The sequence below is a fragment of the Gorilla gorilla genome, chromosome 12, assembly GCF_029281585.2.
Source record: "Gorilla gorilla gorilla isolate KB3781 chromosome 12, NHGRI_mGorGor1-v2.1_pri, whole genome shotgun sequence".
NCBI classification, from domain to species: domain Eukaryota; kingdom Metazoa; phylum Chordata; class Mammalia; order Primates; family Hominidae; genus Gorilla; species Gorilla gorilla.
In genome coordinates, this window is record NC_073236.2 from 114,820,677 (window position 1) to 114,847,980 (window position 27,304).

The 27,304-nt window shown below is 47.0% G+C and overlaps 1 protein-coding gene and 1 pseudogene across 3 annotated transcripts in view; one reads left to right on the forward strand and one right to left on the reverse strand.

Annotated features, from left to right (window-relative positions):
- EFR3B (EFR3 homolog B) overlaps positions 1-27,304 on the reverse strand; it is a 115,392-nt gene that overhangs the window by 65,823 nt on the left and 22,265 nt on the right. For all 3 annotated transcript variants that reach the window (XM_019021314.4, XM_004028935.5, XM_055377562.2), the window contains exon 2: positions 396-472. In XM_019021314.4, the coding sequence (XP_018876859.1) occupies positions 396-472 (77 nt within the window). The remainder of the gene's footprint in view (positions 1-395; positions 473-27,304) is intronic.
- On the forward strand, positions 10,065-12,181 carry LOC101149088 (succinate--CoA ligase [ADP-forming] subunit beta, mitochondrial-like; annotated as a pseudogene).

A 27,304-nucleotide genomic window follows, 5' to 3' on the forward strand; every position in this document is an offset into this window, starting at 1 on the left:
GCTCCTGAGCCCAACCCAAGACAGGGGAGTCCTCACACTGACCGGCATGGAGCTACGATCACTCAAAGAGTTAGCAGCTCCAGAGGCAATCACACAGAAAGACATGCAGGAGAAAGATGTCTCGGTTGGACAGTGATGGCCACAAGCATGCCGAGACGTACTTCCAGCTGCCTTCTGCAGATCCAAATGCCCTCATCCTTCATGTCCCTAGCGGCCTCTCACCACTGCCCATGGCTGTGGCCCAGGTTCCAGTTTCTCTGGGAAGGCTCAGTGCCCAGGGACCCTGAAAGGCCCTGCCTTCCCCACCCGGCAGGAGGCCTGGCTTCCAAGCTGCACCCGTCAGAGGCCCTGCCTGGACCGTGAGAGCCACGATGCCTGCCAGAGACATGACCCACCTCGGGATCCTCAGGGAAGATGTTGTCAACCAGCCTTTTGTACCTGGGGCGTAGGGCACCACAGCAGCCACACACACCTGGAATGAGAATGGGAAAAACTGTGAGCAAAGCCTCCTGGTCAGGCCCAGGAAAGCTTGGAGCCAGGGCCAGGGCAGCCTGTGAGTGGCAGGAAACAGACAGGCTGGAAGCAGACAGACCCCTCCCTTGGAGGGCTCGGGGCCTTGTCCTCTCAGAGCTGGCATCTCTCATTGTCCCCTACCCCCACATTCTAAGACATCTGCCATGTGCCATTCTGGCACCTTCATGTCTTTTGCTTGGGGGTTGGGCACAGTGCCATATGCAAGGCCAGGCCACAGGGAGCATTTTGAGGGGTGAGGCTTCGTGGGTGGGAGCTTACATAAAGGTCAGGTGCTGCGCCCGCCTACTGTGCTATTACACACACTCACACACAGACACACACTCACGTTTCTGGGACAGGAATATGAAACTGCCTCCTGCAGCCCAAGAATCTAACCAAGCATCCTGGGAAGATGGATACAGGTTTCGGGGGCAGGTGTTCTTCCCTATCTGCCACCTCGTTTGCCCCTAACTTTCTTTATTCCCTGCTCTTCAGTCTCCCTCTGTCGTCCTATCTCCTGGAGCCATTTCCATTATAGAAAGTTATGTGTAACTATGATAAAATTAACATCATCATCAATGATTCACATTTGATGATGCATCTTTAACGCAGTGTGACAGTGGAATTTGAAAACTGCGGCCTTTTAGAGTTGGGCAGGGCCTTGAGGGGCATCCAGTTTGTGGTTCTCAAATGCTGGCCCCCAGTGAGGTTTGCACCAATCTGTAGCAAAATGAAAAATCTAACAACCCTGTGGTATGCTTGTGTAAAGCTAAATTTACTCCATTGAGAAGACTGAAGTGACCTCCTCCTTCATGTTTTGGTTCTGTGAAGTGATGGTGTTAGGAAACCAGTGATAAAACAAACTGGCAAAATTAGAAGTTGGCAACTCTAGGTCTCACCATAAAAAGTTTTAATTAGTAAAGGAATAATAGCCATTGCACTTCTTCAGTCAACCTCCAAATCCACCCAGCTTCACCCCTCACTGAGGGGGCAGGCGGGCATGGAGGAGGAGAGAGGACTTCAGGGAGGGGCCCGGGGGGCCTGGGAAAGTCCACCTCCTCCCTCCCGCCCAGTAAGCACCCCTTCATTCTGCCAATTAAAGATGAATTCTATCTGTACAAGCGCACCACTTGAAATGCAAATGTGCCCTGGGAAGATTAAGCCTACAGATCATTCAGAAAAGAATGAGTTCCTTCATTGGGAATTACTTTAATCACAAAAGAGGTTTACATAGGGCGGAGAAAAGAGTTCTTTGGGAGTTTTGATTGGGAGGGGGATGGGGTGGGTGCCACTCGAGGAGGAAAGAGAAGTAGTTTTGGCTCTGGGGTGATTTGGGTTTGGGGATGGGCATGTCCTTGGAGTAGCCATGGGGCACCAAGAGGATGGCGGGCACCCAGGGGCAGATAACTTATTTGTGATCCCCTCCACCACCCTCAGCTTCCACCCGCCCCAGCACGGAAGGGACCAGGCAGACCAGTGGGCGGGCTGCATGCCCAGGCTCTCCAGGTTCAGCTTCCTTGCTCGACCTTGTTCCTGGCATCTCCTCACCCTCTCCCTGCCCCTGCCTGAGAAAAGGTGTTAGGGTTCTGGTTGGCATCCAGGGTTATTTCTTGTGATGGGACAACTCCCAGGGGCCCAGTCCCCCTTCTTGGGCCTGGAAGCCCAGGGTTTAAACCTGCAGCTGCCCAGTCTTCTGCCTGGTGCAGCTGCCAGGATGTGTCTTTCCAAGGTGCCCAGGTAGCACACGCTCCATGCTCTCCCAGCAGCCTCCCTCGCCACAGTCCCTAAACCAGGAACATTGGCCCTTTTGCGTTTTAAGGGAGTGAGGAAATAGAAACATGGGGAAGTTAGGACTAAAAAAATTGTAGTGTCAGTTCCTCCCTTGAAACTTTCTGAAGGGCCTGTGAGCCAAGGCCTGCGCTGGACAAAGGCCAAGCTCACAGCTGCTAGAACCCAGGCTTGTCAAGGAGAGAGCTCAATACCATCCTGGGTACTCACGGTAGAAACTTCCACACAGTGCCCCAAGGGGGCTGTGGGGTTGTCAGTGCAGCTACTCTGGCTGGAGAGGGTTCCCTGAGACATCAGGCGGGACAGTCCTGTTCTGGGGACACCAACTCAGTTCTTCTCAAATGAAAACCAGATAGGCTGCTGCCCCCTGCTCTCTTGTATTCCAGAAGGGGAGCTCCTCAGGCCACCCCTTGCTACATCCTTCCCTCTCTGGTCCACAGGCCCTCCAGGGAAGGCACCTTCTCCAGCACAGAGGCCTCCAGGAGCCGCCACCACACAGGGCCCATGGTGGGCGGGAACCAGTCCTAGGCAGGGCCCCAGGGCCTTTCTGCACCGGTAGAAAGGAGGTAAGAAGGCCTAAAGAATAACAGGGGAAGGTGAGGGCTTCCCGACTTACTCCCCAACACTTCTTTCTTGTCTTTCCTTTCTTCCTAACCCCTTCAGCCCTCTGACGGCAGGGGCTAGGGAGGCAGCGTGTCCAACAGCATGGGCTCTCAGGTCAAATCCTGGCACTGCCACTTCCTAAACTGTGACTTGGAACAAGTAACAACATTCTCTATGCATGGGTGTCCTGTCTCTATAAGAGGGCTAGGGCTATCCCACAGGGCTGGTAGAAGACCAGAGCCAGTCCAGGGCTACAAAGCACTTATAGCAGGGCCAGGACTGTCAGGCCCCAGGAAGGTTCTGGAAGCTGCCCGCCCCTTTCTGCTTTCCCCCAGGCCCAGTGCCATTGAGCCCTTCCATCCATGCCAGCTGGTCAATGCTGGCTTGGTACATCTTAGCAGGGCTATCCCACTGACCACTTGCTTGGCCACAGCAACCAAGGCCCTTAGACATCCAAAGGCCTAAGAAGTGAGAATCACAGAACATCCCTTCAGAATACTGTGGGTCTGAAACACGTGCCACTTCCCCAAGGCAGCTCTGTGCACTTGCAAGTAACGATACCTTGATCTCAACCTGCATTCCTGTCTGGCCACCTTCCCAAAGCCAGAACCTCAGCACCAACTCTACAAACCCCAATGCAAAGGTGACACAACATGAGCTCACACAACAGAATGGAGCTACAAACAAGAGGCACGCTGGAGAGAATCCATGGGACTTGCCATTGGAAGGCCACTAGTGGAGTGGCTGCCATGCGGTAGGGGAAGGGGAGGAGAAGCTTAAGGGACTGACGAGTGCACGAGGAAGCTTCAGCAATCAAGGCAGTGCACTTCTAGTGAAAGAACTGACAGGTGGATCAGCTGGACATCCACATGCGAAAAAAAAAAAATGAATGTAGACACAGCCCTTACACCTTGGACAGAAGCTTACTCAAAATAGATCATTCACCTGAATGTCAAACTCAAAGCTATAAAACTTCTTGAAGATAACATAGGAAAAAGCCTAGATGACCTTCGCTTTTGGCGATGACTTCTTAGATAAAAAACCAAGGGCACAACCCACGACAGAAAGAATTGATAAAATGGAATTCATGAAGATTAAAAATTCCTGCTCTTTGGCTGGGCACGGTGGCTCAAGCCTGTAATCCTGGCACTTTGGGAGGCTGATGTAGGTGGATCACTTGAGGTCAGGAGTTCGAGACCAGCCTGGCCAACGTGGTGAAACCCCATCTCTACTAAAAATACAAAAACTAGCTGGGCATGGTGGCGGGTGCCTGTAGTCCCAGCTACTTGGGAGGCTGAGGCAGGAGAATCACTTGAACCCGGAGATTGCAGTGAGCCGAGATCGTGCCATTGCACTACAGCCTGGGCAACAGAGCGAGACTCCATCTCAAAAAAAAAAAAATTCCTGCTCTTCAAAAGGTGCTGTCAAAAGAATGAAAAGTCATAGACTAGGAGAAAGTATTTGTAGAAGACATAGCTAATAAAGAATATATGTGTGTGTGTGTGTATATATATATACATACATATATGAAGATTTTATATATATACATAATCTTCAAAATATAAGGAACACTGACACGGTTTGACTGTGTCCCTACCCAAACCTCATCTTGAATCGTAGTTCTCATAATCCCCACGTGTCATGGGAGGGACCTAGGGGGAGGTAATTTAATCATGGGGACAGTTACCCTCATGCTGTTCTTGTGACAGTGGGTGAGTTCTCACGAGATCTGACAGTTTTATGAAGGGCTTTTCCCTGCTTCACTCTGCACTTCTCCTCGCTGCTGCCATATGAAGGATGTGTTTGCTTCCCCTTCTGCCGTAATTGTAAGTTTCCTGAGGCCTCCCCAGCCATGCTGAACTGTGAGTCAATTAAAGCTCTTTCCTTTATAAATTACGCAGTCTCAGGTATGTCTTCGTTCACAGCATGAGAATGGACTAATACAAACACTTAAAACTAAACAATAAGAAAATAACCCAATTAAAAATGGGGCCAGACAGGGTGGTTCATGCCTGTAATCTCAGCACTTTGGGAGGCTGAGGCGGGCAGATCACTTGAGGTCAGGAGTTCAAGACCAGCCTGGCCAACATGGCAAAATCCTGCCTCTACTAAAGATACAAAAATTAGCCAGGTGTGGTGGCATATGCTTGTAATCCCAGCTACTTGGGAGGCTGAGGTAACAGAATCACTTGAACCCAGGAGGCAGAGGTTGCAGTGAGCCAAGATCATGTCACTGCACTCCAGCCTGGGAGACAGAGCAAGACTCTGTCTCAATAAATAAATAAATAAATAAAGGGCCTGAAACCTTAATAGACATCACATCAAAGGAGATATGCAGGTGGCAAATAAGCCTATGAAAAGATGCTCCACATCATATGTCATCCAGGAAATGTAAATTAAAACAACAATGAGATACCACTCCACACCTATTAGAATGGTCCAGATCCAGAACACTAATTCTGGCAGGGATGTGGAGCAGCAAGAACCCTTATTCATTGCTGGTGGGAATGCAAACTGGTACAGCCACTTTGGAAGACAGTTTGGCAGCTTCTTAAAAAATTAAATAAACTCTTACCATACAATCCAGCAATCACACCCCTTGGTATTTACCCAAAGGAAATGAAAACTATGTCTACACAAAAACCTGCACATGGATGTTTACCGCAGCTTTATGTAGAATTGCCAAAACTTGGAAGCAACCAAGATGTCCTGCAGTGGGTGAATAAACTGTGGTACATCCAGACAACGGAATATTATCCAGCACTAAAAAGAAATGAGCGATCAAGCCATGAAAAGACATGGAGGAAACTTAAATGTATATCACTAAGGGAAAGAGGCCAATCTGAAAAAGCTACATACTGTATGCTCTAAAAAATAGAGTCTTAAAAAGAAAAAGTACATGGGGTAGGAGAGCAGATGCTCTGGAGAGCAGAGCCACAGTCCCCAAACTGTGTTCCATGAAACACTAGCTGTGTGATGCTAACAAGCATTTCCCAGAAAAAGGCTGCAAGGACAAATAAATATACGAAGCCAGGCGTACTAAATCCTCCTATCCCAGATTCATAGCACAAATTAACATATTCTGAAAAGTCAACAGCCACTAGCACCCTCATTTTGGTCAGGTGCGGTGGCTCACACCTGTAATCCCAGCACTTTGGGAGGCTGAGGCAGGCGAATCACTTGAGGTCATGAGTTCGAGACCAGCCTGGCCAACATGGTGAAATCCCGTTTCTACTAAAAATACAAAAATTAGTCAGTTGTGGTGGTGCAGGCCTGTAGTCCCAGCTACTTGGGAGACTGAGGCAGGAGAATCACTTGAGCCGGGGATGTGGAGGATGCAGTGAGCTGAGATTGTGCCACCACACTCCAGCCTGGGCAACAGAAAGAGATTCCATCTCAATAAATAAATAAATAAAATCATTGTGATGAATATTTTTATTATGCTTTTTTCAAGACATTTATTACCTACTTTAAAAATAGGTGGGAAATAGGAAGGAATATAATACTATAAATGTAGCACATTGGAAGCAGCCCTAATTTTAGAGTTTAAAGAGTACTGGTGTTTAAGTCCTGCTTCTGTCATTTGACCTTTGAGTTCCAGGCCCAATTCTGTCATTTGACCTTTGAGACTTAAGTTTCCTTATCAATACAATAACAGATTTTCCCTAAGTTACAGTTTTATGATGGAAATCCCAGATCATTTGCCAAAGAATCGAAAAAGAGAGAAATTATCTTGAGCTCTGATAGTTGGGGAAGGCTTCCCAGAAGAGAGGTACAAGAAGACAGGGGGTAGGGTTCATAGCAGTGAAAAAGACAGCAGGTGCCTTATTCCTTGTGAGCCAGGCATAGCTCTAAAATACTTCACAAGCACCAACTTTTGTAATCCTTACAACAACCTGTGAAAGGAAAATAAATCTTGGGGCCCCCAAATCACTAAGCTAAAGGGAAAAGTCAAGCTGGGAACTGCTTAGGGCCAACCTGCCTCCCATTCTATTCAAAGTCCCCTCTCTGCTCACTGAGATAAATGTATAACTGACTGCCTCATTTGAAGAGGCTAATCAGAAACTCTAAAAAATGCAACCCTTTCTCTTTTATCTACCTATGGCCTGGAAGCCCCCTCTCCACTTTGAGTCGTTCCACCTTCGCCTCAAGTTGTCCCACCTTTCTGGACTGAACCAGTGTACATCTTACATATATTGATTGATATCTCATGCCTCCCTAAAATGTATAAAACCAAACCATGCCTCAACCACCTTGGGCACATGTCGTCAGGACCTCCTGAGGCTGTGTCACGGGCACGTCCTCAGCCTGGCAAAATAAACTTTCTAAATTAACTGAGACTGGCCGGTCACGGTGGCTCATGCCTGTAATCCCAACACTTTGGGAGGTCAACACAGGTGGATCACGTGAGATCAGGAGTTCGAGACCAGCCTGGCTAACATGGTGAAACCCTTTCTCTACTAAAAATACAAAAAAATTAGCAGGGCGTGGCAGCGCGCACGTGTAATCCCAGCTATTCGGGAGGCGGAGGCACAGGAATCGCTTGAATCTGGGAGGCAGAGGTTGCAGTGAGCCGAGATAGCACCACTGCACTCTAGCCTGGGTGACAGAGTGAGACTCATTCTCAAAAAAATAAACAAATAAAAATTAAAAAAAATTAATTAATTAACTGAGACCTGTCTCAGATTTTCGAGGTTCAAAAACCCATGGCATAGGTACTATTTTTATCCTCATTTTATAGATGAGAAAACTGAGGCATTAAGTGGTTAAGTTACCTGCCTAGAGCCACACAGCTAATAAATGGCAGACTAGAATCTGAACCCCAAAAATCTACTTTCAGAGTCCATGTTCTGAAATACAAAACCAGGGCAGGGATAGGTTACAGTTGTCACAAAGCTAGGGAAACTGAGGCCTATGTGTAAAGAGAACCACTAGGCCAGTGCATCTCAGGCTGTAGAGTGCACATGTCCCTTGGGGATCTGGTTAAAATGCAAGCTCTGATTAGACTCTGGGGATGCTGATGCCCCTGGTCCCAGGACCACACTTTGAGTCTGCAAACCACCAGAGCATGGTGGTTAAGAATTTGGGCTCAGAGGTCAGATGGGCTTAGGATGAAATTCTAGCTCTTCCCTTTTCTTACTGTCTGGCCCTGTGCAGTACTCCACACTTCCTGGGTAGGTAATCAAAGCTGATGGCAGGAGATTCCCAGCTCTCCTCTCCGAGTTGAGAGCTGGAGGCGCTTTGGTCAGGAGCGCCCAACCTCTGGGTCCCAAAGCAGCTTAGTGGGTGCTGGGAACCCACAAGCACCCCTAGAAAGCTTCCAGCCCAACAATGGTGAATTCTAAGTAGCCACAAAACCCAGCTAGGAAAGAAACAAATAATAGACATTAAAAAGAAACTAAAAACAGTTCATTGTAACAAGACACTAAGTAATGTTTTTATATATTTCTTCAATCTTACTTCTGATGGCATTTATTCTTAATGTTAGTATTCATACATACAAATTGTGGAGTTTAACTCACAACTATATGCCTATAAAAGAATCATTTAATTCTGAGCCATTTTATTTCTAAAACAGAAGCACTTTCCAACGGGTCCTCTTTCACTCTCTAGGGATCGTGTCTGGCAGATCCAACCACAGTAGCTGAAGGTAAATTTATGAAGGATCCTCTTCTGTCACTAGGAGCTGTCTTACCTGATATTTTCATACCTATTTTAAGGAAGAGAGGGAAACGTGATATGGCCAATTCCCTAGTATGTAGCTGCACTGCCACTGAAAAGGCAAATCAGTAGGAATAAACCAAATGTTCAATGACACATGATTTTGGCAGCTTCCTCCTTTAAAACCATGAGAATGGTGAGACCTCCCTCGATGGCTCATTTTGCCCCAAACCCCCTGTCCAGAATGTTCTTCCCCATGTCCTCTGACCTCCCACTCTCATGTCCCTAAGGTCTCTGCCCAAATGTCACCTAGCTGGAAAGAGCTTCCCTGACCAGCATTCCACTTTAATTTTCTGTCCTGGTTTATTCCTTTTCATAGTGCTTTTTACCAATGGACACATTTCATCTGTGTCTACACTCCATCTCCCCACTTGAAGGTAAGCTCCTCAAGAGTGAGACCTTTGTCCATTTGTCCCCACTGTGTCCCAGGGCTGGAATAGGGTCCAACCCATGGGTGGTGGTGGCAGGGGGTGCTCATACAGGTTTGTGGAATAAAGGGAGGACAGTGTGATTGAGCAGAAAAGCAATCGTGAATTTCAAGGTCAGTAATTTCAAAGTCAGTAAGTCAAAGTCTATGAGGCACTTAGCAAAAGATCTCTGGGTGCCTGCAAGACAGTACTCCCAGGGGAACTTCAGGGAAAAGTTCCTGTTATAGAACAGTTGGCTCCTGTTCCTGAACTTGGTGCCCAGCCCATCTTCTAGGGCTGCCAACACCTGTAGCTCCTGAGGTCAGGCTCACTGGGACCAGTCTCTCTCCAGGCAGACATACTGGGCATCAGGGAGCCTGGGTCAGAGTTCCTCCTGTCTGCCCAAGGCCTCTAGCCTGCCTTGTCCTCACTCCCCCAACCCCCTTAGCTGGCTCCTGGCTTGGCCTGTGGCCGCAATCCTGGCTGCTCATCAGAATGACCCCTGTGCTGTGAAGAGGGCCCAGAGGTGTTTAAAATGCTCCACCACAATTCCGGCACACAGCCAGGGTGAGAAATGCCACCAGCTCCTTGCCTGTCCAACATGTGAGAGCAGATCCTGCAGCTGCTGGCAGCCTTGCGACAGAGGACGCAGGACCCCTCACCTGGGCCGCAAGCAGCATCTGCGTCCCTGTGACCCCTAGGCGTCGCAGCCCTGTTTCTCCTTTGGCCTGCTTGCTGGATCCTGTTTGCCTGACTGAGCTGTCCCCTTGATCAGAGCTGCCTTCTTCTCAGGGCGATTGGTGGTTTGAAACAAACAAAGTCTCAAACACTAACTACATCACGTTTTTCAAAATCTAGGTCCCCTCCCCCAAACTCCCTACTAGTAACCCAGCATCACCTGCCAGGCCCACTGAGATACATTATTTCCTTTGAATTATTTCTCTCCTTCATTGCCACTCCAGTCTCTCTCACACTGATTTTAAAATCTAAAAAAATTCCAGGGGCCTGTGCGGCTGCAGGCGGCACCAAGGGAACGGGTCTCGCTCGGAAATGGCAGCCTCCATGTTCTACAGCCAGCTGTTGGCCGCAGCCACCCTTCAGAGCCACCTTCTCTGGACAGCCCTGCAGGCCACTGCTCAGGCTCTAGGAAGTTATGGATTGTTGAACAACCATGGACTCCAAGTACAGCAGCAATAGCACAGGAATCTCTCACTACATGAATACATGAGTATGGAATTATTGCAAGAAGCTGGTGTCTCTGTTTCCAAAGGATATGTGGCAAAATCACCAGATGAAGCTTATGCAATTGCCAAAAAAGTAGGTACAGAAGAAAGAAATAACATGTGCAGGATAAACTGTAACTATGAGTACTGCTGGCAAGTTCTCTGGGACTCACAAGTAGTAAGAAGCAGGTTCAAAAGAAGTTGAGATGAAGGCGCAGGTTTTAGCTGATGGTCGAGGAAAAGGAACATTTGAAAGTGTCCTCAAAGAAGGAGTGAAGATAGTTTTCTCTCCAGAAGAAGCAAAAGCTGTTTCCTCAGAAATGATTAGGAAAAAGTTGTTTACCAAGCAAATGGGAGAAAAGGGCGGAATATGCAATCAAGCATTGGAGCGAAAATACCCTAGGGGAGAAGACTACTTTGCAATAGGGATGGAAAGGTCATTTCAAGGTCCTGTATTAATAGGAAGTTCACATGGTGGTGTCAACATTGCAGATGTTGCTGCTGAGACTCCTGATGCAATTAAAGAACCTGTTGATATTGTAGAAGGCATCAAAAAGGAACAAGCTCTCCGGCTTGAACAGAAGATGGGATTTCCACCTAATATTGTGGATTCCGCAGCAGAAAACATGGTCAAGCTTTACAGCCTTTTTCTGAAATATGATGCAACCATGATAAGAAATAAATCCAATGGTGAAGATTCAGATGGAGCTGTGCTGTGATGGATGCAAAGATCAATTTTGACTCTAATTCAGCCTATCGCCAAAAGAAAATCTTTGATCTACAGGACTGAACCCAGGAAGATGAAAATGACAAAGACGCTGCTAAGGCAGATCTCAACTACATTGGCCTGAAAGGAAATACAGACTGTCTAGTAAATGGTGCTGGTTTGGCCATGGCCTCAATAGATATAATAAAACTTCAGGGGCCAGGAGTGGTGGCTCATGCCTGTAATCCCAAGACTTTGGGAGGCCGAGGCGGGCAGATACCTGAGGTCAGGAGGTCAAGAACAGTCTGGCCAACACGGTGAAACCCCGTCTCCAATAAAAATACAAAAATTAGCCAGGTGTGATGGCGGACACCTGTAATCCCAGCTACTCAGGAGGCTGAGGCAGCAGAATCGCTCGAACATGGGAGGCGGAGGTTGCAGTGAACCGAGATGGTGCCACTGCACTCCAGCCTGGATGACAAGAGCAAAACTCCATCTCAAAAAAATAAATAAATAAAAGCTTTGGGGAGGGACTCCAGCCAGCTTCCTTGATGTTGGTGGTGGTGCTACAGTCCATCAAGTAACAGAAGCATTTAAGCTTATCACTTCAGATAAAAAGGTACTGGCTATTCTGATCAACATTTTTTGAAGAATCATGCACTGTGATGTTATTGCACAGGGTATAGTCAGGGCAGTAAAAGATGTGGAAATTGAAATACCTGTTGTGGGGGTTACAAGGTACACAAGTTGATGATGCTAAGGCACCGAGAGCAGACAGCGGGCTTAAAATTCTTGCTTGTGACGACTTGGAGGAAACTGCTAGAATGTTCAGAAGGCTCTCTGAAACAGCGGCCTTAGCCAAGCAAGCACATGTGGATGTGAAATTTCAGTTGCCAATATGATCTGAAAACCCAGAGGATGGCTGAAGGTGTTAAATGTGCTATAATCATTAAGAATACTGTGTTCTGTGTTATTGTTCTTCTTTTTGGTGTGTGGAGATTGTAATTGCCATGTAGGTATACAAACTTTTAAAAGCATTTGGTTTGCATTTAATTCTATTTATAGAACACTGTTTGTATAAAGAACCTATAATGCAGGTAACTAATTTCTTTTGTTGCAGCCAGTCTTATTTGCTTCTCCTACAAAATGTAACTTGCAATATGTCTGTTTATTATTGTTGGATACAAAGTTCTTCATTGATAAGAGTCCTACAAATAAAACAAATTAAAAAAAATTTCAGGGTTTACCACCAGCTCTGCACTAAGCACTAGGAAAAGCACTTTACAAATATTTCATATAAGACTCATAACAACCCCATAAAGTAGATACTATTATTCTCACTTTACAGATAAAGAGGCAGGATCAGAGAGGTTAAGTGCCCTGCCCAAGGTCACATAGCATGTTCTTCTCTGCCATGAAACTCCCCTAATTCTTCCATCACTTTCCAAAAAATATATCTCTAACAATTTCCCAAGTTCATCTTGTGCTCTCCTTCGCCACAGCCACCTTGCTGGAAGCCTCCTGAACACCTGCCACCCAGTCCCGGGCACCTGGACAGTCTCTTCACTTCAATTCATTCTTTATGTAGCTCTAAGGCAAATATTTAATTTAGTTTGCTTCATGGTCAAGCAGGTAGCATGGCCTGTGCTGCATTAAATGTCAACCATTCAACTTAGGATTTAACAAGGGATGCCCCAGTAGAGGTGGGGACAGTTGCTTCATCTTCAAGTCCTTCCTCCACTGTAGGGGGTCCTCTCACTCATGCTCTGCCTCCTGGAACACTCTGTGTCTAGCAGCCAGAGTCCACAGTGAGAAGGGTTGGGAGGTCGGAAGCAGAGCAGATTAGGGGAGCCACGCAGCCTCGTGGCAGTGAATGAAAGGATGTTTTGGTGACAGGGACCGGCCACAAGCTGGAGATGTTGAAGGGGCAGGAGAGTCAGCGCCACAGACCTGACACCTGGTGGATCCTGACACCTGCTGAGCTCCCTGGAAGCCTTCCATGAACAACACTCTCCGACCACAGGCACAGCGTGCTCTCTGCCAGCTCGACTTCTGTGCATCCTTCACACTGTATTACCTTATATAATCTTCTCCCACTGCTTGTTCAGGCGAAGTTATTTCAGTGACTCATCTTTTCTTCTCCCAAGATAAACTGTAAATTCCTAGGTCTCATTTTCTTCTGACCTCAATACAGTATCCTGAGCCCAGCAGGGCTGGAGGGAAGCTGGCGTGATGTATGACTTCACCTGCCTTTGATCAGCGTGAGACTCAGGGAAGTCACCTCCCCTCCTGGCCTCTCCTTTCCTTCTTATAAACATCAACTCCCTCCTCCCCATTCACCAAGAAAAATGCCTTTTTGCTCAAAATAGTTTGTATTTATTTTCTCAGCTTTGCAATCTTCTTGTAAAGACAAGGGCTGGACTTGATCATTCCTACTAAAGCAAATGGAATTCTTTTTAAACAATTTACAATAAAATCTGACCCAGGGCTAATGGCATGGACACCCCCTTCAAATGAATTGGAGGAAATGGAACAAAGTTCAGAGAGAGAGGTGCGTCTGATTCAAGTGCCTCCCACGAGGCACTTGTGTTCACTGACATTAATGAACTCCAGCAGTTCGCAGGGCACTTGCTGGGTGGCGTGGAGAAGAGAAAGAAGTTTAAAATAGACAGGTTCTGCCATCGAGGAACTTACTCTGTAGTTGGGGACACAAAACCTGCACACATTTAAGGTCAAGGATATGTCACAATGAGACTAAGGAGTCCATAAAACTGAAGAAATCTCTGAGTTTAATGAATCTAGGAAGGCTTCCTGGAAGAGGTGAGATGTGAGCTGCCTCACTAGGGGCGGAGACAGCTGGTAAGTACTGGTGAATCCATGAAACAAAAAATCAACAACCCTCCAATGGGGACAATTTTAAGAAAAACAAAAAGATTCCCTCTTTTCTTTTCCCCTTTTCCTTGCTTCTGAATTTAAAAGGAATAGATGCTCATGGGTATAAATTTATAAAACGGGGGAAAAAAGAAAATGAACATCACTTAGAATCACGTAATTCAAAGATAACTATTAGAATTTCAGTGTATTTGTTCTAGTTTTTGTGTCCATGTTTATGTATATTTTAAAATATATATGTATAAAATTGGGATCCTACAGGATAGTGTTAAAACTGAATTTCTTCTCATATTGTGAGCACTTACTTTCTTACTGAAGGCCTTTCGGCCAGGCATGGTGGCTCATGCCTGTAATCCCAACACTTTGGGAGGCCAAGGCAGGCAGATCAGGAGGTCAGGAGTTCAAGACTAGCCTGGCCAACATGGTGAAACCCCATCTCTACTAAAAATACACAAAAAATTAGCCAGGCGTGGTGGCGGGTGCCTATAATCCCAGCTACTCAGGAGGCTGAGGCAGGAGAATTGCTTCAACCTAGGAGGCAGAGGTTGCAATGAGCTGAGATCGTGCCATTGCACTCCAGCCTAGGTGACAACAGCAAGACTCCATCTCAAAAAAAAAAGTTTTAAAACTTCATTTTAATGGCTACTTATTATTTCATCTTTTGACTGGATCCTGATTTATTTAATCATTCTCTGTTGTTTCCAGTTTTTCATTATTCTGAGTGACGCAGCAATTTGCCTTTGGTAATTAAAGCCAGGAATCATTCAGGCAGAGCCTGGTTTTGTTTTATTGGTGCTAAGGAAATCAAACAGCACCATGTGGCTGCAGGACTGGTGTGCAGCAGAGGGGTACATCTGCAGGGGCCGGGACATGTATCTCATCTGGGAAAGATTCAGGATTGAAGAGATCAAGAGGAAATGCTGATGAAAATGAATTTGGGGAAGGAGGCAGGATTTGAGTTTCCAAACAGATCTTACCGGGAGTAGAATTAAACAGCAGCTGAATTCTCCCTGGGGAGATAGTGTGGGTGAGACTTGCCTGAAGTAACACACAAATCAGTAGCTGTCAGTGGCCTGACCTTTTGGAGCTCTAGAGCTTCCGAGACGCTCACCCGTTTCCGGCCAATCTTGGTTAATCTGATTGCCACCTTAATTGAGGATGGGGATTTAAAAGGAGAGAAACGTGTCTGATTGATTTAATGTCAGGCTTCAATTCTTCATGAACTACAGGCTTCTTTGGCCTTCGATATGCTCTTCAAGCAAAGAATAGATGAAAATAAACAGAATGTTTTTCCATTCTCTGTCTCTCGGGACCGACCACTAACAGCAGGAAAATTTTATCCCAACCATTTTGGGGAAATAGAAAGCCTGGTTTCAAACCCAGCTTCAGCTTTGGCAAAGCTGTACAATCTTGTGTGCCTTGGTCTACTTATCTGCAAAATGGAAGGAAGGGAATCTACTTAATAGGGTTGTGGTGAAGACTAGATAAGTTAACAGAGTGAAGTTCTTACAACTATTCCTAGCACACAGTAAGAACTCAGTAATTGTTAGCTTTCATCATCATCAGTATTACTATGATAATTATTATTAAAATCTTTTTCCCAACTTAGGAGAAAAAAGGCAGGGTAGAATAAAATGGAATGTTGGAGCAACGATAGCCCTTAATGTCCTTTATCTTTATTTTATTCTTGGATGTGAAGTACCAATCGCTATTAAGACATCTAAATCCAAGGCCAACCATGGTGGCTCACACCTGTAATCTCAACACTTTGGGAGGTCGAGGTGGGAGGATCACTTGAGCCCAGGAGTTTGAGACCAGCCAGGGCAACAAAGTGAGACCTCATCTCTAAAAATAAAAATAAAATCAGCCAGGCATGGTGGCGCATGCCTGTAGTCCCAGCTACTTGGGAGGCTGAGGTGGGAGGATCGCTTGAGACTGGGAGGTCAAGGCTACAGTGAGCAGTGATCATACCTTGCACTGCATACCACTATACTCCAGCCTGAGTGACAGAGTGAGACCCTACCCGAGGACAAGGCTCCATGAGGAAACACAAGTGAAAGGGCATCATCATGACTGTCAACAACAGCTAAAGTGTTTTGAGCTTGTCTGTTCCAGGCATTATGCATTCTTTCATTTAATCTTTACAAAAAGCCAATGAGGTTGATACAGTTATCCTTGTTTTACAGATGGCACTAAACCTAGGCTCTTATCTAATATGTTGACTTGTAAAAATAAAGAACTGAGGTCTCTGCCTGCAAATACCTTATATTGTCGGTAGGTAAAAAATAGAATTGAAAATATATTCACCAGGAACATGGAACATATAAGCAGGATCATACGAATTAACTGTTAAACACACACAGAGCAAGGTTGCTGAGGAAACTAGAGATGGGATGGGAAGGGGTCAGAGGATACTAATTTTGAACATTATTTAAATGAGAAGGATTCCATTGTTTAGTGAGAAAGAGGGTTTTCCATGTCAGAAAGGGTGAAAAGAAAATAGACATTTCCTGAGTGCCTATTATTTTAACTGCCTAACTTGAGCACTTTGTTAAAAAAATAAAATCCCATGAGGTTAGTATTGTTAATCTTCAGAAGAGAAAACCAGGGCTCACAGAGGTTAGTTAATTTGCCTACGATCACACAGGAAGTGAGGAACAGAGTCAGGAACAGAGCCAGGGAGGCCCTCTGACTTCAGAGCTGCAGGAGATTTGAACTGAGAATAAATATGCCAGGTGGGGATATGAAGAAAATGTGCTCAAGTAGGAAAGGACAATTTCCAGGATGGATTATTCTTGAAAAGTCAGGTGTAACTGATGAAATCTGAACAGACTCTGTGGATGGCACCCCCCAAGTTCCTGGTGTGGATACTGAACTATAGTTACGCAGGATGTTCACACTAGGGGAGGCTGGGTGAAGGGTACAAACGACCTCTCTGCGCATTTCTTTGCAACTGCCCATGAATCCATATTTCAAAATAAAAAGTTTTTAAAAAGTTGGCAGATAGGCCAGGCATGGTGGCTTATGCCTATAATCCCAGCACTTTAGGAGGTGGAGACAGGAGGATCACTTGAGGTCAGGAGTTCAAGACCAGTCTGGCGAACATGGTAAAACCCCATCTCTACTAAAAATACAAAAATTAGCCTAATGTGGTGCATGCACCTGTAGTCCCAGCTACTCAGGAGGCTGAGGCAGGAGAATCACTTGAACCCGTGAGACGGAGGTTGCAGTGAGCCGAGATCACGCCACGGTACTCCAGCCTGGGTGACACAGCAAAACTCTTGTCTCAAAAAAAAAAAAAAAAAAAAAAAAGGTTGGCAGATAGTGAAGGCAAAGATGCTTCTTTCTTTTCTTTCTTTCTTTTTTTTTTTTTTGAGATGGAGTCTCGCTCTGTCACTCAGACTGGAGTGCAGTGGCGCAAACTTGGCTCACTGCAACCTCTGCCTCCCGGGTTCAAGCGATTCTCCTGCCTCAGCCTCCTGAGTAGTTGGGATTACAGGCACACGCCACCACGCCTGGCTAATTTTTGTATTTTAGTAGAGACGGGATTTTGCCATATTGGCCAGGGTGGTCTTGAACTCCTGACCTCAAGTGATCCATCCGCCTCGGCCTCCCAAAGTGCTGAGATTACAGGCGTGAGCCACTGTGCTCAGCCAAAGATGCTTCGTTTGAGTAGAGGTGGTAACTGGCGGAGGATGCTGGTTCAGGAGCCTGATGGGCCATGGAGGCGCAAGAGCATCCCAGCATCATGCCAGAGCCTCTCCCTCCACCCCTTAGAGCGACCAACCAGTCCCACACCAGGTTGGTCACAACTGGAGGGAGAATAAGATTTGCTGACTCATATATTGAGTATCCATTATGAGTCCCCCCACTGTGCCAAGAGCTACCTGGCTATATGAGACATTGCCAAGACACAGGGCTAGTTTGGAGGTTCTTACGGTCTAGTTGGAGAGAAAAGGCACAATCAATAAAATATAAGCGGCTTGGGTGTACTGATGTTTTTCATGGAAAGTTTTATGTGTTGCAAAAGCTCAAAGGAGGGTGTGTGCTCCTCAGGCTGGTTGGTCAAGGAGGGCTTCACAGGGGAGGAAGAATTGAGGCAGAGCCTGGAAGGAGGTGGGCCTACCAGGAGAACAGGAGAAAAAGGGGGTCCTGGCAAGAGAAACTGTTGAGCAAAGGGGCACACGTGCATGTGGTTTCAGAACCTAAGCTTGCCTGGGAGCTCCTTGCAGGCACCTGACACCCAGCTCTCAGTGTACAGCAGGCATTCCGGAGAATCATTACATAGTGGGCTGGGCGCAGTGGCTCATGCCAACACTTTGGGAGACCGAGGCAGGTGGATTACTTGAGCTCAGGAGTTCAAGACCAGCCTGGGAAACATGGCGAAACTCCATCTCTACAAAAAATACAAAAATTAGCCAGGCATGGTGGCACACACCTGTAGTCCCAGCTATTTGGGAGGCTGAGGTGGGAGGATCACTTGAGCCTGGGAGGTGGAGGTTGCAGTGAGCTGAGATCGCACCACTGTACTCCAGACTGGGTAATAGAGCAAGACTCTGTCTAAAAAAAAAAAAAAAAAAAGCATTAAATAGCTTAAATAATATACACGGTTTTGTATTTTATAGCATAGAGAGAGCATGCCTTGGAATACAGCAAAACTGGGACCATGAGCTATGTGACCTCAGGCAGGTGTGCCACGCCCTCTGTGGGTTTCTTTGTCTGTGGGAGGTGAGCAAAACACTGAGTGTGTGCTGGGACACACAACACACCGAGTGTGTGCTGGGACAACACTCCATAACTGGCAGCTCCCTGGTCCTCTTCATTCTATTTCTTAAGTGTTTATCTGGGTGTTGAATTGTCATCATAACTATCGTTGTGAATGTATGCTTCAAATTCCAGTAAGAAGATCCACAATAATGCATCAAATCTTTTCCATACTGTTTGACATATATCTTGTTTACACTTTCATGCTATTTAAAACAATGCTGGAAAGAGTGTGTAGCCATTACAGCTTTTTCCATTTTCTGGATTATTTCATTAGGCTGGATTTCCAGAAATAGAGTCAAAAGGTATGCATATTTTTAAGACTCAAGAATTTCAATGGTCTCTTCAGGAGCAGAAAAGGCCTGAGAGTAGCTGGAGGGGAGATTCCAAGCAGCAGTCCTGTGGGCCCCAAGGCTGCAAGAAGCTCTGACTGCCCAGGGAGGAACTCCGTGGCATTCTGCAGCCGTTTGAGGGCTTTCTGAAGAGGAGGTACTGGAGGATAAGAATGGTGTATTAGGAAGGGTAGCCATGGGTCTGGCTATGGTTGAATTTGAGTTTAGAGAGCTAAGAAGAAGGGAGACCATCTAGAGAAGAAGCAGAAGTCAAGGCATAAGAAAATAAGGATGCTGGGTGCAGTGGCTCACGCCTGTAATCCTAGCACTTTGGGAGGCTGAGGTGGGAGGATCGCTTGGGCCCAGGAGTTCAAGACCAGTGCAGGCAACATAGTGAAATTCTGTCTCTACCAAAAAATGCAAAAATTAGCCCAGTGTGGTAGCATGCACCTGTAATTCCAGCTATTCAGGAGGCTGAGGTTGGAGGATCACTTGAACCTGGGAGGCAGAGGTTGCAGTGAGCCGAGATCACACCACTGCACTCCAGCCTGGGTGACAGAGCAAAATCTTGTCTCAAAAAAATAAAGATAAGAAAAGAAAATAAGGGCTGGAGCCAGGGTGGTGGGGAAAGAGAACAGAAAGGAAGGGCCAGATGGCCCAAGCACTGAGTAACAGCCACCCACGTCCACAACTGCCAGCACCCAGAGGGAGAAGCTGAGAGCCTGGAACTGGTGACGAAAGTGGGGACCCCACTCCCGGAGCTTCATAGCCACACTGGCAATGCAAACTGGATTAGAAACTCATCTCACCACTAAGGAAGGCTGGCACCAATAAAACCACACCACCAGGGTGATGTGCGAGATTTGAGACCAGCCGTAAGAAACAAGAGGAACTGGGGCCAGAGTCTGAAGACTGCCCAGTAAAACAGACACATTGAAAAGCTGATGAAAACTCGGGGGAGAAAGCCACAGGCACGAGCCTTCCAGAACCAGCATCTATTTCTCCCACACCTGCTAATCACAGGCACAGGACACACTTCACCAGGATGTTTGTAAACAAAGGAACTCTGAGTGGAGCTTAGCCAGCTGGCTGAAAGGTATCGATTAAGTGCAAACCTCCATGACATAATTTGGAAGACAACAAAATAATTTCAGCGACAAACAAGACATAATTTAGACAACCACATGGAAAAATTCCTAGGCTAGACCATTTAATGAGAAAGGTATATACTCAACTGCATCCAAAGTAGGACCAAAACTATGAAAGTTATGATTACATTAGGACAGGGGATGTGCAGAAAAGAAAAGAGCTTGGCTGGCCGGGTGCAGTGGCTCACACCTGTAATCCCAGCACTTTGGGAGGCCGAGGCGGGTGGATCGCGAGGTCAGGAGTTCAAGACCGGCCTGGCCAACATAGTGAAACCTCATCTCTACTAAAAATACAAAAAATAGCCAGGTGTGATGGCGTGAACCTGTAATCCCAGCTACTCAGGAGGCCGAGGCAGGAGAATCGCTTGAACCCAGGAGGCAGACATTGCAGTGAGCCGAGATCGCGCCACTGCACTCCAGCCCGGGCAAAGAGCGAGACTCTGTCTCAGGAAAAAAAAAAAGGCCGGGCACGGTGGCTCATGCCTGTAATCCCAGCACTTTGGGAGGCCAAGACAGGCAGATCACGAGGTTAGCAGATCAAGACCATCCTGGCTAACACAGTGAAACCCCGTCTCTACTAAAAATACAAAAAATTAGCTGGGCATGGTGACGGGCACCTGTAGTCCCAGCTACTTGGGAGGCTGAGGCAGGAGAATGGCATGAACCCGGGAGGCAGAGCTTGCAGTGAGCCCAGATCGCACCAGTGCACTCCAGTCTGGGCGACAGAGCGAGACTCCGTCTCAAAAAAGAAAAGAAAAGAGCTTGAGCCTGGCCTGTGGTGTATTAAGCAACAGTGAATTTTCTCCTTTGTTTTCATTTCCATTAACGTGTGGATCTCTGCATTCATCCGAATGGATATCTTCACCCTCCCAATGTTGTGTGCCTTCACAGTTTGTCAGATGAGCAGCTTAGTAGAGTCTGTCCCTCTGAGCCTCTGCGCCCTCCATCTCTTCCCACTTCCACCCCGCCTCTCTCCCTTCCTCAGCTCTTCATTGACAGTGGCCCATTCCTGCCAAATATCTCCCACTCCTGGCTGCTGGAGGGACGTTTCAAATAGAAAGGATGTCACCTGCTGTTCACTGCTTTCCTCCTTCATTTTCTTATCAGCCATCACTAGCTCCTCCAGATTTGAATTTTAAAATCATCAGAAGCCAGTAGGATGCGGTGGCTCACGCCTGTAATCCTAGCACTTTGGGAGGCTGAGGCAGGTGGATTACTTGAGACCAGGAGTTCGAGACCAGCCTGGCCAACATGGTGAAACCCCCATCTCTACTAAAAATGTAAATATTAGCCGGGCGTGGTGGCATGCGCTTGTAATCCCAGCTACTCAGGAGATTGAGGTGGGAGAATTGCTTGAACCCAGGAGGCGGAGGTTGCAGTGAGCCAAGATTGCACCACTGCAGTCCAGCCTGGGAGACAGAGCAAGACTCTGTCTCAAAGTAAATAAATAAATAAAATCATCAGAAGCCCCCAGTAATCACAGGGAAAATATTGTGTAATGAGGTAGGAGGTGGGACTCAACCCTGGGGGTGGGGCTTGAACACTGGACCAAATTGAGGACTAGCTAAAACAAGGCAGAAGCAGCTTTTCATAAGCCACACCCACCAGTGTGCCATGTCAGTTTACCATTGCCATGTTAATAGCCAGGAGTCACTGTCCTTTTGACAGCAAGGACCTGGTGAATAATCAATGACCTGATGAATCAAAAGTTACAACCCTGGCTGGGTGTGGTGGCTCACGCCTGTAATCCCAGCACTTTGGGAGGCCGAGGCAGGCAGATCACGAGGTCAGGAGATTGAGACCATCCTGGCTAACATGGTGAAACCCCGCCTCTACTGAAAATACAAAAAAATTAGCCAGGCGTGGTAGCGCATGCCTATAGTCCCAGCTACTTGGGAGGCTGAGGCAGGAGAATGGCCTGAACCCGGGAGACAGAGGTTGCAGTGAGCCGAGATCGTGCCATTGCACTCCAGCCTGGGCAACAGGGCAAGACTCCGTCTCAAAAAAAAAAAAAGTTACTACTCCTTCCCTAGAGATTTCTGCACAAACTGCCCCTTACTCTGCATATAATTAAAAGTGGTATAAACACGACTGCAAAACTGCCCTGAGCTGCTACTCTCAGACAGATTGTCTACATGGTAGCCCTGCCCTGCAGGAGCAGTCATGGAGCTGGAACGCCGCTGGAGCTGTAATGCTGCCACTTCAATAAAGCTGTTTTCTTCTACTCTATCACTAGCTTGCCCTTGAATTCTTTCCTGGGCAAAGCCAAGAACCGTCACAGACTAAGCCTCACTTTGGGGGTCGCCTAGCGTACATTAGTATGGAATCTTTAATAATCTTTATTTTAGCATGGTTTGAAATCAGGAAGGGGGGAAAAAGCATCAGACAAGATACATCGTGGCCACCAGAGACAAGTGATGGCTTCTCATCTCGCTTTAATTGACCCTGGCTTTGCTGCTGTGCCCAAGGCCTGGCCTCCTTTGCTTACTTAGAAAGTGACTCCAGTACAGGCCAGGCGCAATGGCTCAAGCCTGTAATCCCAACACTTTGGGAGGCCGAGGTGGGCGGATCACCTGAGGTCACGAGTTCAAGACCAGCCTGGCCAACATGGTGAAACCCCATCTCTACTAAAAATACAAAAATTAGCTGGGTGTGGTGGTGAGGCTAAGGCAGGAGAATCACTTGAATCTGGGAGGCGGAGGTTGCAGTGAGCCAAGATCGCGCCACTGCATTCCAGCCTGGGTGACAGAGTGAGACTCTGTCTCAGAAAAAAAAAAAAAAAGATGCCGGGCGCGGTGGCTCACGCCTGTAATCCCAGCAGTTTGGGAGGCCAAGGTGGGCGGACCACAAGGTCAGGAGATAGAGACCGTCCTGGCTAACACGGTGAAACCCCATCGCTACTAAAAACACAAAAAATTAGCTGGTCGTGGTGACAGGCACCTGTAGTTCCAGCTACTCTGGAGGCTAAGGCAGAAGAATGGCATGAACCCGGGAGGTGGAGCTTGCAGTGAGCCGAGATCGCGCCACTGTACTCCAGCCTGGGGGACAGAGCGAGACTCTGTCTCAAAAAAAAAAAAAAAAAAAAAAAAAAAGTGACTCCAGCACAGATCATATGGTGAATCTTTGTTTTATTCATTGCTCAACACCTAATATTCAGATGCTAGCAAACACACAGGCCCTTAAACCCAGTTATCTTATGCTTGTGCCCCAGGATGAGCGTAATGAACGAGGCTTGAGAAATCTAACTTAGAAAATGAGGCGTGGAGCCTTCCCGATCTTCCTCAAGCCTGCATTGACTCAGCTTGCAGATGCCTGCTGTCTGTGTCTGTCAGCTTCAAATTGTTATTAATGTCTCAGTATTTTTAGGGCTCATCACAGTCTGTTTGATAAAATCTAAGTTTCAGCTCCTCAGTGTGGGGAGTGGAAACAGAGATCAGAGTAGGACACGACTGTTGGCTTCCTCAAAAAAACTAAATAAATAATGGCTCCCCAGCAGCATCTCAGACTTATGGCTCATACACACGTCAGCCCTGACCCTACACACACAGTCCAGGAGAACCAGGGGTGAGAGCACCACAGGAGAAGAAGCATGGATGCTTTTCCTCCCCTTGGCTCAGAAAGCCCATATCTGGGTATCTGCACCTGCTCGTATGCACAGGGAAGCAAGTAAGAGATGGATCTGGTGCCTTTGTTTGGAAACAACCTACAATGCTCATCCATAGGGGACTGGAAAGGCCAGGTGCGGTGGCTCACACCTGTAATCCCAGCACTTTGGGGGCCAAGGTGGGTGGATCACTTAAGCCCAGGAGTTTGAGACCAGCCTGAGCAATATGGCGAGATCCCCATCTCTATTTTTTTCCAAAAGAAAAAAAAATGTTTTAATATTAAGAAAGAAAATAGAGGGCTGGCTAAATAAGGCAGGGAACAGCCATGCAATGCACACTAGGCAGCAGCTGAATTGAATGAAGCAGAGCTCTGAGCACCACCCCAGAGAGCTCTCAAACATACTGTTAATTCAAAAGGAGGCTGCGGCCGGGCACGCTGGCTCATGCCTGTAATCCCAGCACTTTGGGAGGCTGAGGCAGGCAGATCACAAGGTCAGGAGATCGAGACCACCCTGGTTAACACGGTGACCCCCATCTCTACTAAAAATACAAAAAATTAGCCGGGCGTGGTGGCAGGCGCCTGTAGTCCCAGCTACTTGGGAGGCTCAGGCAGGAGAAGTGCTTGAACCCAGGAGGCAGAGGTTGCAGTGAGCCGAGATCATGCCACTGCACTCCAGCCTGGGCAACAGCGTGAGACTCTATCTCAAAAACAAAAAACAAAAAAAACCAAAAACTAAAAAGGAGGCTGTAGAACACCTATGATATGATTCCCTTTGTGTGCACCCTCACATGCCAAACCAATGGGGTGTGTATGTAAATATGTGCGTGAAATATGCTGTCATGAACAAAGAAAGATCTGTAAAGATACACAGCACAGTGTTAACGCTGGTCACTGAGTAGAGCTGGGTGGGGGTGCCTAGGGATGGAGAGGGTGAGGAGCGACTTAAACTGCACTACCCAATATGGTAGCCACTAGTCACTTGTGGCTACTTAAATTAAATAAAATTAAAAAATTCAGTTCCTCCAGCAAACTAGCCACATTTTATGTGTTCACTAGCATGTGGTCAGGTCATCTCCTGACCACATGTGGCTAATGGCTACCACACTGGACAGTGGAGACACAGAGCACTGACATCATTGCAGAAGTATTACTCATGTAATTGAAAATAAATGTAATTTTTATTGTTTCTCCCATTTTCTCTTCAGGATAAAACTCCTCACAAAATCTGATGAGCAAAAGTTGTCTTTAAAGATTTGGAATCTTGGAGTTAAAGCACACACGCACACACATATACACACAGGAACTGTTTTCTAAACTTGTTCGGCTCTGTTCTTGCTGGAATTTTGAACCAAAGGAGCTGATTGAAGATCTAGAAGTCATGTTGTTTATTCACACACACACACAGCATGCAACACAAAATGCATCAAGTGCATTAGACATAGTAGAAGGTGAAAAGAAATAGAATGCACAAGTCCCTGTCCCCTTAGAGTAACAGCATGCGGCCATAATGAAAGGAAGCACAAGTGTCACTGAGGTCAGAGAGCCAGCGTGCTGGGACTTCCTTCAGAGGGTGAAGACATTGTTTTGGTTTAGATGCCTCCCCATGGAGATGAAGTATCAGTAACATGTGGACAAAGACAAGAAAGGAAGGCATTCCAGGCAAGGGGAATAGCATCAGCAAAAGCGTGGGGGTGCCAAGCACAAGGGAATGTTCTGAGAGACATCAGCTGGCCAGACTGTCTGGAGTAGCACTGGTAAAGCTGGAGGTGTCAGGGAGGGGACCGAAGGTGAAAGGCCCTCAAATGCTAGGTCAAGAGGGGAGAGCTGTCATTATGACTAAATAACAGCCACTATCACCTTCTATTGTGCTCTTAGAATGCGTAAGGAATCTACTTCCAGTGGATAAACAGATGGAGCAAGCCCTGACCCTCCCAGGAGGCCACTAAGAATGTCCCTATCCTGGAAGAAGAGTAAGACAAGGCCCTGAACTATAAGTGTCCAGCTGGAAGTGTGACAAACTTGGGGGCGTCACACTGGGCTAGTGTGTGACGTGGGGAGGTGGGGGGATATCTGGTCTCCAGCCCGCAGTGAAGTGCTAAGGAGTTATAAAAGGAAGTCAGAAGGAAAGCAGAGGCTTCTGACTGGCATCCACCTGCCCCATAGCCAAGTGGTGACATGTGGGATCAGAGTAGAGGACCAGAGATGAGGTGGGTGGAACACAGGCTACATCTGCTGCTCTCCCTCCCTTCATGCGGGAGGGGTTTCCAAGGAGACATTCAGAGGCAGGAGACAGCAGAGGGCTTCAGGAAGAGCCTCCCAGCACCTGCCCATTCACACTGGGTGAGTGTGTGACACGGGTGGGCTGGGAACAGCCCAGAGCAGAGGCCATCATCACAAAAGGAGACAAGGACCCCAGGGGCACTGAGTCCTGGCAGCTTAGGGGAGGTGAATTTCGAGAAGAAAAATGGCTGAGAGAGGAAGAAGCAGTGAGAACTGAGGAGCAGGTGAAGGCACAGGGCCCGGCCCTCAGGCCTGCACTGGTGACCTTCCCAAGAGGTTGTCAGTGGGGAGGTGACATTGGAATTTCAAATAGCGTGAAGTGAATAATGACTATGAAAGGGGGAAAGGTGCAATCTCACCTTCAATGACTGCTGGCTCAAGAGCATTGTAAAATATTATATAATCAGCTGAGCATGGTGACTGACACCTGTAATCTCAGCACTTTGGGAGGCCAAGGTGGGAGGATCGCTTGAGCACAGGAGTTTGAGATCATCCTGGGCAACACAGTGAGACCTCATCTGAACCAAAAAAAAAAAAAAAAAAATAGCTGGGTGTAGTGATGCACACCTGTAGTCCCAGCTGCTCAGGAGGCTGAAGCGGGAGGATCACTTGAGCCAGGGAGTTCGAGGCTGCAGTGAGCTATGACTGTGCCACTGAATTCCTACTGGGGTGACAGAACGAGACCTTGTCTCAAAATAAATAAATATTATAGGAATCATTTATTTAACAACAATAACAACAGAAGCTGTTGTTGCTTTGTCTCTGAATAGATGGGGGGCAGATGTGCTGCCTTGGTGTGCCCCGCCCCCCCGCCAGGTGGGAACAATTGAGGGATGCAGGCTGCTTCTAACACCAGCAGTGCAGATCCTTGGGAACCAGTGACCCCGGGCTAGGGGTGAACTGCCAAGGTGGTCCTGACACCTGGCTTCAGTTGTGTCCTTAGAATCCAAAATGTGTTTTGTAGCTTTGATGATAAAATTACTGTTAATTTATTGTTGGTATTTTATAACTTGATTGGTATTCACTTTAAAAATGTTATTTATCAGTGTAAGTAATGTATTGGTTACATTTTTGAAAGGAAGTGCTTTGTAAGCCTTTTAAGCTCCAGGAATCTCAATAAATGGAAGCAAAGGGAAAAAAGTTAATGCTTCTGTATACAGCTTTCTTTAATGTGATCTGAGCTCCTTGTAGGAATTCATTCATCTGAATACCTACTACTTGGCACCTCGAGGCATTCGATTTTTTTAAGTACATGTGGACTCTGGGGGTAAGAAACATTCCAATAAATAACTCATACTCTCAAAGAGCTTGCATCATAGCG